We start from the raw sequence: 16,080 nt of genomic DNA, 5'->3' as shown, positions 1-16,080 counted from the left end.
GAAATGTATAAACAATTTGGGTTAGTGAACAAAGGAATGTTGATTATTATGGACTTAGTATAGATTGGAATGAAAAGATAGCATTTGAGACTAAGGAAAATGAATTGAATTCTTGAGAGAAAACTATCTCAGGCAGCATGTAAAGGTGGGTATGCGAGGATTGAGAGTTTTAGATCTGATAATTTCATCAGAAGATGTAATTGTGAATGAGGTTTTGCACTTTCCTCCAGTTGGTGTGAGAGATCATGAAGTGATTACCCAGGTTGTAGCTAGTCTATGCAGACTCCTGTGAGGAAAGGATATATGTGGAAGTACAAGTCTGGTGATTGTGACAAGCTTAGGAGACAGTTTGGAGCTATAGCATAGAATGAGGAGTTGAGAGGTTAGGAAATAAATGCTGCTTGGAAATGACAAAGAAATACATAATGGTGTATTTCTTTGTAATTTACACATTGTAATGTAATTTCAGAATACATTCAATGTGTGAATGTATTCTGAAGGTCAAAATTCCGAATAAGGTAGGTGTAAAATGGAAGAATGAGGGAGGAGATTAAGCATGAAATCTGGAAGAAGGCACTTTGGAGGTAGTACAAGATGAATGATGGTATAATCGGTTAAGTGAAGAGTATAAAGAACTAGCCAGGAGATCGACTCAGTAAGGACATCAAAAGTATAGTATGAGCAGAAATTAGCAAATCAGCCAAAGAAAAACCCTAGAGAGTTTTTTAGATATGTGGCAAGTAGAAGGAAGAATGATGATTATGCTGCTGCAGGCAAGATATGGTAAGATGTGACTGCTGCAGAGGATATAGTCGAGGTGTTCAGTGAACAGTTCAACAGGGTGAAATCATGTGAAACTCAAGTGTAGAGAACATAGGAGAAGATGGCTTAATTGTGAGTAAGCAGGAGGTATATGAGAAAATAAACTTGATGTCATAAGGCAATAGGGTTTGATAACATATCACCACATCTTAAAGGGAATGTTCCAGGGAATTGGCATGTCTGTTTATTGAGTCTTACAACAGCACTAGTTCCAAGAGAGTGGAAAGAAGGTAAAGTTGTTCCACTGCATAAAAGTGGTGATGAGGCTGTGGCTACAAATTATAGGCCAATCTCTATATCTGGAGTTTGGTGACGATACTAGAGAGAGAGATTAGTGCAAACTAGGATATAGAAGATAAATAACAGCAGCATTCTCTGTGGTTGTCAGCATGGGTTTGTTAAAGGAACATCATGTTTTACTAACTTATACTATAACAAGGTGACAAATGTCTTGGACAAGGGAGATGCACATACAGTGGTATACTTAGATTTTGCAAAAGCTTTTGAAAGAGGAAGGTCACCAGTGGAGTGCCACACAAGTCAGTTTTGGGACCATTATTGTTTAGTTTGTATATTAATAATATTGGTATGGGTTAAGAGAACGTAAACTGGTGATATGCAGATGATGCAGAATTGGGAGAGAGCAGTGCAGAGTCAAGCAGATGTTATGGCCTTACAGGACGACTTGAATAGATTGTGTGAATAGGCAGGGGCAGATAATGGAACCGTCATTTTAATGTTGCAAATTGTAATGTTTTGAAATTTGATAAGCAATGATGGGATGCAAAGTATACACTTGATTGAGAAACTTTAAAGGAAGTAGAAGAGATGAAAATCTTGCAGTTATGGACAAGGACGTGAAATTCAGAGGTCACATTGCACAAATTATGAAGATATCACATCGGATAATGGCAATGGTGCAGAGGACCATGACATGCAGAAATAAAGTGGTTTTGATGCCATAAGGCCTTGATCAGGCCTCACATGGATTATTGTGCACAGATTTGGTCATTGGGTTTTCATGGTAATGAGAAGATTCAGAAAGGTGGTCAGTGGTCTTTGGAATGTGGAGTATGAGGAGAGAATGTAAATTGCAAAACCTTGTGAATAGGAGGAGGAGTGGGAGGGATGGGATTGAGACATATGAGTTAGTCAGGGGTTGTTATCAGGTTGACATGGAAGAGATTTTTCATAGAATGGGAGGGGTGGGGGGTAGAACAAGACCATCCCTGTAAACTATATATGGAGCGTGTGAGCAGAGGAGTAAGTTTTTATATGAAGAGTGGTTGGTGAGTGGATTGCATTGTTTGAGTGTGTTGTGAATGTAGACACTAATAAATTTTGTTTAATCCTTTTGTACCACCTTATCCCAGTCCTGAAGATACTTTCAGGCACAAACTTTGTTTGCTCATACTTGGATAAAGGATTAAACAAAATTTATTATATTCTAACCAAGTGAAAAATAAACTTTCAATTTCTGAATGTAGACACATTGAATCAGTTTAAGGCATAGTTGGATGGGTTTTGTGTGTGATAGTACCTCCCACGATGAGTTTCTGGTTCCATGGAGGTGAGATGTTAATAATAATAAACTTAAACTTATTGTACTTATGAACAGTAATGAATTTATGAATGCAGCGTGCCATGCCAGTCAGTGTAGATACATAATGACTGGTCATCACTATACTGCATTGAATTAATCAGTGATATTAATTCATAGGTTCACATAATTATCCATGTAGGGTTTAATTTTATTGTATTATTAACCATGATGGCAAATAGCACTCTTGGATTGAAATGATGATGGTGACATGAACTTAATTCTTTGATTTGAGTAGACTGTTCTGCATTTGATGCTGGAATGGACTTTACCTATATCCTAATATATGATTGTTTAGAAATGTGTTTCAAACATATAAAACTAACTGCGGCATAATAAAATTATTTATTTTTGAGCAGTAAATGAATTTATCATCAAAGTGGAGTGCCATATCCATATTGGTTGGCGATCACTACATTATTAGTAGCTAGTGAGTGCTCACCTATTTGAAGTGTCTCCACTCTCCTAGATGTCTGGAGTAATTACTTTGAAAGACTGTTAAATGAACCAAGCATTGACAGAACTATATACTAGAAAATTTTTAAAAGGAATGCAAAGAGAAGTACATATCAATACTTGAGATAGAAAAAGCCGTCAAAAACTTGAAATGTGGAAAGGCAGCTGGAGTAGATGATATTTGACCAGAAATGCTTAAGTATGGAGGTATAAAAGTTTTGCAATGGCTACACTGCATAATTCAGAGGGCCTGGACAGAAGGTTGAATTCCCAATGGTTGGAGTAGAGCTCTCATAATACACATCTATAAAAAAAAAAGGGGGAGGGAAGGGGAATAAAGCTGAATGTGAGAATTACAGAGGAATTTCTCTACTGAGTGTTCCAGGTAAGATTTATGCAAGCATACTTGAAAGATTGTGGAAGAGAAACTTAGAGAGGAACAAGCAGGGTTCAGGCCAAATAGAGGTTGTCAAGATCAGATTTTCGCTTTAAGATGGTTATTTGAGAAATCGTGGGAATATGACAGAGATTGGTACTTAAGTTTTGTAGATCTGGAAAAGGTATATGACAAGGTGCCCAGAAAATAATTTTTCAAAACACTAAAATTATTTGGCATCAGTGGAACATTATCAGCAGTTAAAATTGAAGAAAATACTGGAAGGTGGTTTGATGTAAAATCGAGTAAGACAAGGATGTTATCTCCACTCTTATTCATCTATACGGATCACATTATGAAAAAAGTGGCATTAAGCCTGATATTAGAATTGGAGATGTCAAACTCCTTGCTTCTAGTGTGAGTCTCCAAATTTGTCTCTTCATGACAAATTTGGCATGAAAATCTGCAATAAAAAGACCAAAACTATGAAAATATTCAGGAACATAGGAAACTTCAGCTGCATTCTGAATGGTGATCTATAGAACAAGTAAAATATTTCAGTTATTTAGGCAGAGTTTTTAGTCAAGATTGCAGGTTAAATCTGGAAATAGACAACAGAATAAGCAAGGCTGGTATGGCAGGGCCAGCAGAATAAATTTATATGGAATAAAAGAGAAATTACCCAAACCACCAAACACACAGTATACAAAACAGTATCTAAACCAGTTTTAAGTTGTGGATCTGAAAGTTGGGTTAGAAATAAAGCATTTGATCAAAGATTAGAGACCACAGATATGAGGGTTCTGAGAAAAATTAGTGGAGTGAACTGATGTCATTAGTGACAGAATCATATTAAAAATGAAGATATTAGAAAGGAACTTGACATTATTTGCATTCAAGAATGTCAGCAGAGCTAATCTAAGGTAGTATGGAAACTTAAATAGAATGGGTGAGGAAAGGTTAGCAAAACAGGTGCCAGAAAAGATACTCAGAGGATGACCAAGGTCTAGGTGGATTGATTCAGTGAGAACTGCCTTAGAAGAATGCATGTTAAATACGACAATATGAGTGCTTATAAGAAATAGACTAATTGGGAGAAAAATTGTTGTAATAATATAAACTTAATAATATAATAATTAAGATAATAATGTAAACTTAATCATGTTGTGCTGTCGTAGTAACCTGAACATCCCTTGGGGGTATATATCATGAAATTGATGATAATCCACTCTTCAATCAACATTAGGTTGTGGGCATGAATGGTTTTGAATATTATGTGGTAGGTGTTCATTGCCCAGTGAGAAACTGATACACTGCTTGCTTAAAGATTTGAAGTGGCACCATACTTGGTCTCTCTCTAGAGCAGGATTCTTGTATTATTTAACCAATACATTGGCCCACTAGTGGTACTGACATGGGATTTCTAACCTTATAGGATGTTGAATTATCATAAAAAATTTTTTCTTCAGCACCTAACTTTTTCAACTATTTTCAGTATAGCTCATTTTCATGGAACATAGTTGCCTTTTTCACATTGTTTGACTTGGTGTCCATATAAAAATGTCCAGCTTATTATAGTCATTGATGGTGCCTACTTTCAAATGGAAAGAATGACTTGGTCAAATAGTTGAAAAATAAACGAGATTGCAGTAAATAGCTATAAAAGACATGATTTCACAAATGAACAAACTGGAAAAAGTTGACTTTTTGCTTCAGTTTAGAGCAGATGGAGACAGGCAAAAATTAAGAAAATGCAAATAAGTATTCAAAACAGATGAATTTAATTTTGCTTACTCAAGAGTGTGATGTATTTGCATCTTAAAACAAATCAATAAAATGAAGGGTTAAACTGCTTGCACCAAAACTTTTGTTTAACTCAAAATCTATTGAGTTTGTGCGCACGCGCGCGCACACACACGTGTGTGTATGTATATATATATATACTAGCCCCGCCCCCCAAGTTCCGGGCTGGTAAGCTGGTAAGACAAAAAACGTGACATAAAAATGTTTCAAATTTCGGCCTATCTTTTTATATATATAGAATAGATATAAGTATATATGTATATATATATATATATATATATATATATATATATATATATATATATATATATATATATATATATATGACTATTACTATTAACTCGCAGGTTGGATATGTTCATTTTAATATAAACTGACTAAAAATCCGAGAATTATAACAAATTAAGATTTATTTGATAACATGTTTCGTCGGGATTGACTTCATCAGGTGTTAAAGAACATCGAAAGCTATTAAAAGACACTGAAAAAAACATTGAGACACTCTAAAGCTATACAATTATAAAGATATAATATTCAACTGTAAATTACAGTTATTATGAACTTGAGCTATAGTCCGTGTTAAAGTTCTATTGTTGTACACTTGTGCATGTGTGGAACCACGCAATCTCCAGTATCTGATAGTAGAGCTGAAAGAGTCAGGCAAATTATAGCTGAGATTATTGTTCATATGAAGAGGGTTCATATGATTTCTTTTGACTCGACAATGCAGCGTTCTACCTCATCGTGGCAAATGTATAGGTTTGAAGTTGTTGTCCAATTTACTTCATGTTGGTGGCTTTCGTTGTTCGTGTTTATTGAAAACAGGACATGGCCTGATAGGGCAGTAGCTCTGGTTCTCTTGTAAGCGATGTCTCTCTGGTGTTTCTCGAGATGTAGGAGGATAGATTTCTCCGTTTGACCCTAGTAAGGCTTTCCGCACTCACATGTGACTTTGTATACACCTGGGAATTGTAGAAGGTTGTGAGATTGTTTGTAGTTGTTGAAACTTGATCTTATTTTTGCAAGAGTCGAGAAGCATGTTTGTATGTTAAATTTCTTTAAGATTCTACTCAGTTTTTTGGATAGTGTGCTGATATATGGCTAAGGAGATATAACCTTTGGAGTCGTCCTGTGTCTCTACGTTGACAGTGGGATAATTGTTTGTTGATACTTTTTAAAGAGTAGCCATTGCTTTTAAAGGTCCATTTAAGATGTTGTAGTTCTTTTTTTAGTTCTTCTTTATCTGACAGTACAGATCTTGCATGATTCGCAAGAGTTGATATAATACCCAACTTTTGTGCTGGATGGTGATGTGAGGATGCATGCAAATATCTGTCCGTGTGTGTTTTTGAACAAAAGGCAATCTCCTCTTTTAGTTTAAAACCAAGAATTTGGCTTAGATATGTGGACGATATATTCCTCATATGGGAGCATAGTATTGAGAATCTTCACAGGTTTCTCAACCACTTAAAAACCTCCATCAGGATATCAAATTGACCATGGAGATTGAAGAAAATAGTTCCCTCTGTTTCCTAGATGATAAACTCACCAAGACGCCTGAATCAATAAAAGTCTCTTTATTTAGAAAGCCAACACACACGGACAGATATTTGCATGTGTCCTTACATCACGATCTAGCACAAAAGTTGGGTATTATATCAACTCTTGCGAATCGTGCAAGATCTGTACTGTCAGATGAAGAAGAACTAAAAAAGGAACTACAACATCTTAAATGGACCTTTAAAAGCAATGGCTAATCTTTAAAAAGTATCAACAAACAATTATCCCACCGTCAATGTAGCAACATAGAGACACAGGACGACTCCAAAGGTTATATCTCCTTGCCATATATCAGCACACTATCCAAAAAAACTGAGTAGAATCTTGAAGAAATTTAACATACAAACGTGCTTCTCGACTCTTTGAAAAATAAGATCAAGTTTCAGCAACTACAAGCAATCTCACAACCTTCTACAATTCCCAGCTGTATATATACAAAGTCACATGTGAGTGCGGAAAACCTTACTATGGTCAAACAGAGAAATCTATTCTCTCTCTCTCTCTCTCTCTCTCTCTCTCTCTATATATATATATATATATATAGTAGAAAGTTTTTTAACTTGGTTTTAATCATATTTCCTAAGTAAGCAAACAGACAAGTATGGGTTTAGTATTTTCAGTGAGGATAGAAAAAAAGATGGAGAGAGAGAGAGAGAGAGAGACGGTACTGCTGAAGATTATAGATAAATTGCACCCAGAAAGAGTAGGAGACAGACAGATGAATGACCATTCTTTTGAGGCAGCCGGTAGAACAAAATATACAGTTGCTGCTGTAGGCAAGGGGGATGACATGCATCAGCATGTTGGAACAAGTGCAGATCAAGTAATTATTATGGGGGACTTGAACTGTGGAGACATAGATTAGGAGGAGGGGAGATCACATGACAGAAAGGAAATGGAATTTATACACCTGCTGAGAGATGATTACTGAAAGCAGCATGTGATGGAGGAGTCTCAGGGTATTGAGGGTGTTAGATCTCGTCATAGAATCAGAAAAGTTCTGTAACTAAGGCAGCCACGTTGCCTTCAGTTGGGGGGGGGGGGTGAATGATCATGCAGTCTTGACTTTGGAATTTGCAAAACATGGAATTTTCAGTCAGGAAGGTGTGTATGTGTAATTACAAGGCAGGTGATTATGAAAAGCTTAGGAGTAAGCTTGAAGTATTACTGTGGTGTAAAAAACCTGCGATGGAAGGATATTAACGGTGTATTGGAAATAATCAAGGGGTATCTAGAGAAAGCAATATAGAACTATTCAGGAGGATTAAACAGGTAGGAGTTAGATTTATGAGTACTATTATTAAGCAGGAAACTACAAAAAAAGAATGTTGTTGATGGTATAAGGAGAAAGGTGACTAGCAAGCTCACGAATAAATTAAGGATGCCAAAAAATTATATTCGTGGTTTCATTCTTTATCCAAGTGTAAGCAAGCATACAAAGTTTATACGTGAAGTATCTTCACAACTGGGCTACTTATACATAGAGGCTAATGATTCACATCAATTGCAGTAGGATCCCATAATGCAAGGCACATCTTTACAGGCATATATATAATGCTATGCATTATGGGAAGGGCTACTACTAGTTGAAGGGTCAGACTAGTTTTGACCTTTATTGAAGTCTCATCAGTGGGAGCCAGACCCAGAAGAGATACCAAAGTTGAAGTAATGCAGAAGTCATGTTTCCCATATACAAATTAGTCATAAAAGGTGTCGCAACTTATTACTAAAATGCTCTTAATTAGAGATAGATGTCGAAAGTTCTTTTTCACTTAGTTATACTGTAAATTAAAGATGCCAAGAAATTATTACTGTTATTACTAAGGCAATTGATGTGAAGTCATTAGCATATACAAGTAGCACAGTTGTGAAGATACTTCATGCGCAAACTTTGCTTCCTTACATTTGGATAAAGGATGAAACCAAGAATATAATTTCTTGGAATCTTTAATTTATAGTATAACTAAGTGAAAAAAACTTTCAACATATTCACAAATAGTGCAATGGTAAGGCAAAAAAAGCTGACAGCATGGTAAGGAAAGAAGCAAAATCGGATTATGAGAAGAAATTAGCTGAGCAGGCAAAAGAAAACCCATTGTTCTTTCATTATGCATCAAGGAAGAGCAAGAATGACTGCTAAAGGCGACAGATGCAAACAAAATATTTTGGTTACTTAGTGACTACTGGCAAGAGTATATCGTCCAAATGAAGTTACAGATATGGCATTGATTGATGTGTGAACAGAGGTTGAATTTGAGCTTTGGATATTGCAGAATCTCACTGTAAATACTGCCAGTGGATAAGGTGTGACATCAGCTCTCATTTTATGAGAATGTGCAAGGAACTAACATTGCATCTGACTAGGCTATTTAAGTGTCAGCTTTGGCAAAGTCCTAAGAGAATGAAAGGAGGGTAAAATAATTCTTTTGTATAAAGAAGGATCTAAGTCTGTGGTAGCAAATTATAGACTTAATCAGTATATTAGACGTCATCGTAAAAATACTGGAAAAATTGGTCAAAAGAGATTTCAGGAATGTGTGGATAAGAATATGATGCTCGTTGAAGGACAGCATGGCTTTGTGAAGAGTATGTCATGCATTAGTAATCTAGTAACTTTTTATAATAGGGTGACAACTGAGTTGGATAAAGGGATTGGCTACATGATGATATAGTATGACCACACTGTAGAGCTCTTCTTGGCTTTCTGCCAAGAATAGTTGATTCATTCTGAAATGGAGAAAGAAATGAAGGATGTACGAATTTGGTCGCCAACATGCGAAATCACGTGCTTTCTTGTCTGTTGCTGTACTAGTTTAAAACTACAATGTTCATAAAAGAAAAGCTAAATTTTCCGACCTGTAGTAATAAACAAACCTCATCCCAGAAGATGGATTGATTACCCTATTATCGGAATGGATTCTCCTTTTTGTGACGTGCAGAAGTGTTGAAAGTTTTCGAATCTGTGAGCATACAATACTGCTGGATTTTACAAAGGTATTTGACATGATACCACATGGAATTATTATGTAAACTGCAACAAATGGGAATGAATATTAAACTGGTGATATGTATAAAAGGTTGGCTGATGGACAGACCAAAAATTAGTATATGGAAGAGTAGAATTATTTTCGTAATTATTATTATTTGACGACAGGGTGTCCAAAGACTCATTGAGGGAGAGTGTACCAACAGCATTGAACGATTGATTTCCCTTCCAACTACTAACTGTGCTCAAATTTACTTAACTTTTTGCATGAGCCATTAGTAGCAGAGGCTCTACCAATTGACCAACCTTTGCTGGCTCCAAGAGAAGGCAGGTGACTGGTGGTGTGCTTGGATCACTGCTGTTTATTTTTTACATAAATGATATAGGAAATAAATTGAAGTGAGATATTCAGTTTGCTGATGATGATGCAAAGTTGTATAGTGTAACAATTAATCAAGGTGATGTAGAGTGCTGGATGATTTGAATAGGCTGACAGTATGGGCAAAACATAAATAGATGTCAATTTAATGTGCAAACATGCAAAGTTATGTAAGGAGACAGTATCTCAGGAGTGGTGATTAAAAAAAAAACATGGAAAAGTTTGTTATAATAGTGACTACTGAGTTGAAAAAAGGGAATGGCTACACGATGATACTGCTGGATTTTGCAAAGCTGTTTGACAAAATACCACATGGAACTCTGTTATACAAATGGGAATGGATAGGAAATTGGTGATATGGGTGCGAGGGCAGCTGATGGACAGATACCCAAAAGTAGTATATGGAGGAGTAGAATCCAGGAGGAAGCTTGACTAATATTGTGCTGCAAGGTTCTGTGTTTGGACTTCTACTTTTAATTGTACACGAATAATATAGGAAATAAATTGAAGTGAAACATTCAGTTGTTTGCTGATGATGCAAAATTGGGTATGATAATAGTTAGAGAGCCATGTAGGCTCTCTAACTATTTAAATAGTATGGGAAAAAGATAATGGGTGTCAGTTTAATGTAAAGACAAGTTATGCATTTTGGAACAAATAGATTACAAGCTGTGTAATACATTGATGGAACTGTACTCCAGGCAAGCTAGGCATTTTGGGAGATGGCAATTGATAGAGTTGAAGTTCAGAGGGCATGTTCTAAAGTTGCCAAGACGAGAGGTATTTTGTGGCAATAGCTATTTTGTGGGATAGTTTGGGTCTCCCCACAGTGAGCCTTTGAGCTCCATGGAAGTGCCTGTTATAGTAATGATAAATAAATAGTTACTCCCTGAGATCATAAAATCTCAGAGAGGAACTGTATACATTGTATGTAGTTACTATCTGATATTTTATGTTAGCTTTTTTCAAATAAATACTATCGATTCGGATTATATTTAAAAATTCACATTATATACCACACACACACACTGATTCCAGTGTCTGGTATGATAATCCCACCAATAAAAGATTACACTCATAATACATTTTATTATCATGGTCAAACTAAGAATAGATAATCCATTTACTCTACTTTACAGAGTAACTGGAGACCAAATATGACTTTTAAACCACTTGAGGCTTCCAGTAAGCAGGACAATGGTTTCACATCAGACAATGAAACTCATCTACTAAATGTAGTTATAATAATAACTCAGTTTCTGTAAATGTTAAATGCATGATTGCTAGTTATAATTTACCGTTTATTTTTCTGAAGTAAAGTAAAATAATTAAACTCATAATATAAACATTTTGTTTATTTGTGTGTAAGAATTAATAAATCATGTTTCTCAATAGTAATTTCATGTTTCAGATATACATTCAAAACAATGGCACATTCTAGGAGGCCAGTTCCATCTGTCCCATTATCTAGGATAATATCAAGTGAACATCAAATATCGCAAGAGTTATTATCTACAACAGATTCTGGATGTCCATCCAGCGATGCAAATCAGCTGTTTAATGGTAACTGTTCTTGTAGGCGTTCTCGCTTCATGAGAGAAATGGTCCCCAAGAAAAACTTTTTTCATTATATTCATGGTAGAGAAAATGGGAATTATAAAGTCCAAGACCAACATAGATTAACAGAAAGGGGAATCCATCATCTTTTAGAAAACTCTTTACTTGAAGAACATGAAATCTCATTACATGATTTTAATAAGGTGTTCTGCTCTCAGTGGTTGACAGATCATCAAGTTATGCTTGGAACAAAATGCAATAAAGTAAGTTTTCACTTTTTTTTTTTTTTTTTTTTCTGTAGTATCTCATTATTTTGATATTAGTGTTTAGTATTTAATCCGATACAAAGAAACAGAACTTATGCAGCAATGGATCATTTATGGTAAATTCTGGAGAGAGAAATGCCTGGATCATTTTATATTGTTAAAGATGTAATACTGGCACACTCTAGGAGGCCAGTTTCATCTGTTCCATTATCTAGGATAATGTTATCCATCCAGAGATATAAATTAGCTGTAATATCTACTCAATAATGTTCAGTAATGATTTAAAATTATCCATTAATTATTATAGAGTGTGTTTCCTAGAGAATGCTTTTACAGAATTCTTCTCCTCGAGGATTAGGCAATTGTCTGTTTTGACTTCACTGATCTTTCCATCTTGCAGCTGGTCTTCGTCTCTCTCTCTTTTCCTTTGATCTATATTCATCCACTTGTTTTGGTAGCCGATATCTTTCCATCCTATATAAATGCTCTTTCCATTTCTCTTTATATTTCCTGATCTTTTCATTTAAGTTGTAATACCTAGCTCTCTTTAGTTATCTTATTTTTTTTGTATGGTCTAATTTTGTGCATCCTTTAATTCTTAAGAAATCTCATTTCTGCATTCTGTATTTTATTTTGATCTTTCCTTTTAATAGTCTATATTTCTGAACCATAGAATGGGAGTGGCATTACTTTAGAAAATTATTCTTCTTCTGGAACTCCAACGAGTCATAAGACTCATTGCGGGAGGCTCATCTTAAACAATATAGTCTATCATACACCTTCTTAAGCACATTCACCATCTGCAATGCACATTCACTACCTATCTGGCACCAAATTCTGTGGTCCAACTACTCCATTTTGCACCCTTCTACTCATCTCCTTTTTGCGATTTTTAGGAATAGCTTCTTAATTTATTATGCAGAATCTCCCCAGTTTTAATCCTGTAACCACTTTTCAGCAGTTTAAATGTTTTAATCATGTCACCACTTTGTCTTCTATCCACAAACTATAGTTTGCATACCCTCAGTTTATCCTCATAACTAACATTGTAAAGTAACATAATTTTTATCTGTCTCTGTACCCATTTCCAAAATTTATTGTCTCCAGATTTCAGCACAACAATCTAGATGTGGCCTGATCAGAACTTTATACAACGGAATCTCCACTCCTTTATCTCTACTGGTCAAAGTCCTTAGTATTGCAGCAATCCTGAGTTGAGCATCTGTAGTTTTGTTGGTATACATGGCCCATTTGGTTAGAATGACCCTGGGTTTGAATCCCATTTAATGTAAGGAATATTTTATCAAGTCTTTTTAATCAAATGGTAAGTTAGCAAGTTTCGCGGAAGGTTTTTCAACCTGTTCCATGAACACACAGATCTACGGGCATAAATATTTGCCCAGGAATAGCCTAGTGGCTGCATTAATTTGCTGCTTTCTGACCAAGAGGCTGTGAGTTTGAATCCTGCCATGAGCTCGGATTTTTGTGATTGTCTTTAGGTACGAGATGAATTTCATTGATTGCCCACTGTGAGACCACTGCACTGCTTATGGAGACCTGAAGTTATTCACAAAATTTCAGTCTGTCCTCATAGGAAGCATTCCACAGACCACTCACCATCTTGGTTACTTGTCAGTGGATCCTCTCCAACACTTGCTCATCCCAAAGAAACCCAGTTGACCAGACCTGAGCATTGTAATCCAGATGTAGTCATATCAAGGTTTTATAAAGAGGAATGATGACCCCCTTAACTCTGCTTGTTTAGTGTGTTCTTCAATAACGTACTTTAACAGTATACCTTTTAAACTTCAACTCTATCTACCACCACCCCCAAATCCCTGGCATCATGATCTTGGAGCACAGTTCCCTCAATATGTTACACAGCTTGTAATCTTTTTCCCAAAATGCGTAACTTTACACTTTTCACCTTAAATTGACATCCATTTATGTTTTGCCAATACTGTCAGCCTACTCGAGTCATCCTGCACTCTACATCACCTTGATTAATTATTATCCTATGCAACTTTGCTTCATCAGCAAACAACTGAATATCTCCATTCAATTTATTTCCTATATCATTTATGTTAGGGTTTATACAAAAACCAACTTTTGAAAAACCAGTATTTTTTTGAAAATACTGGTTTTCAAATTCCAGTATTTTCAAAAAACCTGTTAAAACCGGTTTTCAAAATTTTACAAAAAAAAAAAAAAAAATGTAATTAAAACAGTAAAAAAAAATTTATACTTCTTATTTTAAAAATTTTCAGTTTATTTAATATTTATGCAATTACATCAATATGACAAAATAAACAAATAAATAAAAAAAAACCTAAAATAATTAAAATGCATACAATTAAGTGTAAAATATACTCCATACAAAACCAAATAAAATAACTAAAATCCATACAAAATATAAATTATAAATTTTTATTTCATTTAGTATTTTTCTTCAGGAAATGTGATTTCAAAAAACAAATAATGTCCACTGAATGATTACTTAATCTTGTTCTTATTCTAGATACAAAATTGCCTGAAATAGAAAATACTTTCTCACTGTTTACTGAACTTGATTTTAACATTTTCAGGGCATCAAATAATAAATCTAAATTCTTTGTTCTTTTATTGGTTGCCTCAAATACTGAAAATTCAGCCTTCAGTGTCTTCAGATTTGATATTATTTCTTCAAGTTCCTCAAAAAACCTATGAATTGATTTTTCCATGGCTTCTTTTAGAGCATTGCCCTGATTAATACAAGAATTTGGATATATTCTAGACAATATTTTTCCAGATAACTTAATAATATCACGTTTTGAAGCTAATGGAAATACACTAGATTTCTTTGTTAAATGTTTTGTGGATTTTGCAAATATAGCAAAAGAGGGTGCTTAAGTGTCAAAGCTATATAACTGAGAGGAGACTTCCACATAGCCTTTAAAGGAATACAGAGAACCGACCAGGGCTTCTGACCTAATGTCCAATCCTCACCTTCTCGTGATGCACCCTGTTGGATATCTACCTGGATACTGAACGAATGAGAATGGACTGGCCATTTGGGATTTAGCCGACCAAATTGGATTCTTATTGGCTTAAACCAAAATACAAAATGATGGTACAGCATGACTAAATTTCATGCCGGCTGGGACATCGCCCAGTTAAACAAGGCCCCCCCCCCTGTTGTTTTTGCCAGGGATCCAGGTCGAACAGCAAAAAAGTCAGCTATTGGAACAAACCCTAAAACACACCCCCAACTCAATATCACCAGAGTTGAAGATCGGTACTATCAACATAAGAAGGCCTGAATGGCAAAGAAATGGAGCTAGCTGAGGAATTGGATAAGTACTAGATCGACATAATAGGGGGTGACTGAAACAAAAAAGACAAAAACTGGTGACATCTTTCTAAGCAATAAATACAAAATGTTATATTCAGGATCTTCTTGAATGGCAGGCAGTCTCGAGTAGAGTGATATGGGCAAATATCAGAGAAATTAGACAATAAGACTTACTTGTGCCTATGGTCCCACAGAAGGCTCTACTAAGGTAGAAGCAGAAGAATTTTTTGAGGCTCTAGAGAAAGCTACTGACACAATGAAAAAGGAAAAGTTGGTCCTTGTTGGGGAACTAAATAGCAGAGTAGGAAGTGATTGTCAGACATACAAAAATATTTTGGGAAAATTTGGAGAAAAGAGCAAAGCTAATAATAATGGAAAATACCTGTTGGATTTCTGCTCAGGACATGGACTGGTTATTACTAACACCATGTTCCAACATAAAAATGTGCACAAATTCACATGGAGAGAAGAGGCTAGGAATAAGAAAAGTCTCATTGACTATGTTATTGTTGATAGTGATGTTTTCTCCCTGGTGCAGGACACCAGAGTGTACAGAGGATTTGAAATTGGAAGTGATCACTATTTAGTCTTGAGCAAGATAAAATTGAATTTCATATTGAAAAGAATAACATGTAAGAAAGTTTTAAAGCGAATAAAAGTTGAGCAGCTCTCAGATGTGAACTGTAGACTAAAATACAAAAAGATTATTGAAGGAAAAATGAAAAAGTTTGAGAACAGGAACCAAACCTTTGAGATTCAGTTGCAAGCCTTGAAGAAAACTCTGATTGATTCAGCCAGAGAGGCATGTGGTGAGATTATCTGCAAGGATAGAAAAATCAGAACTGTATGAGAGGCAGTGAAGGGAAAGAAGAAAGCATATCAAAAATTCTTGGCAAATAAGTCAGCTTGTGCTCTTAGAGAATACAGAGACAAATGTAAGAAAG

The 16,080-nt window shown here is 35.4% G+C and overlaps 1 protein-coding gene across 2 annotated transcripts in view; it reads left to right on the top strand.

Annotated features, from left to right (window-relative positions):
• The window catches only part of DCAF12 (DDB1 and CUL4 associated factor 12-like protein), a 172,876-nt gene that overhangs the window by 43,171 nt on the left and 113,625 nt on the right, over positions 1–16,080 (top strand). For both annotated transcript variants that reach the window (XM_090391379.1, XM_090391380.1), the window contains exon 3: positions 11,394–11,802. In XM_090391379.1, coding sequence (XP_090247505.1) covers positions 11,410–11,802 — 393 coding nt within the window. In that variant the 5' untranslated portion in view covers positions 11,394–11,409. The remainder of the gene's footprint in view (positions 1–11,393; positions 11,803–16,080) is intronic.

Source organism: Typopeltis vanoorti, chromosome 4 (genome assembly GCF_054136105.1).
Source record: "Typopeltis vanoorti isolate ZY-2024b chromosome 4, IOZ_Tvanoo_1.0, whole genome shotgun sequence".
Classification (NCBI taxonomy): Eukaryota; Metazoa; Arthropoda; class Arachnida; order Uropygi; family Thelyphonidae; genus Typopeltis; species Typopeltis vanoorti.
This window is presented reverse-complemented; position numbering and strand designations above follow the sequence as displayed.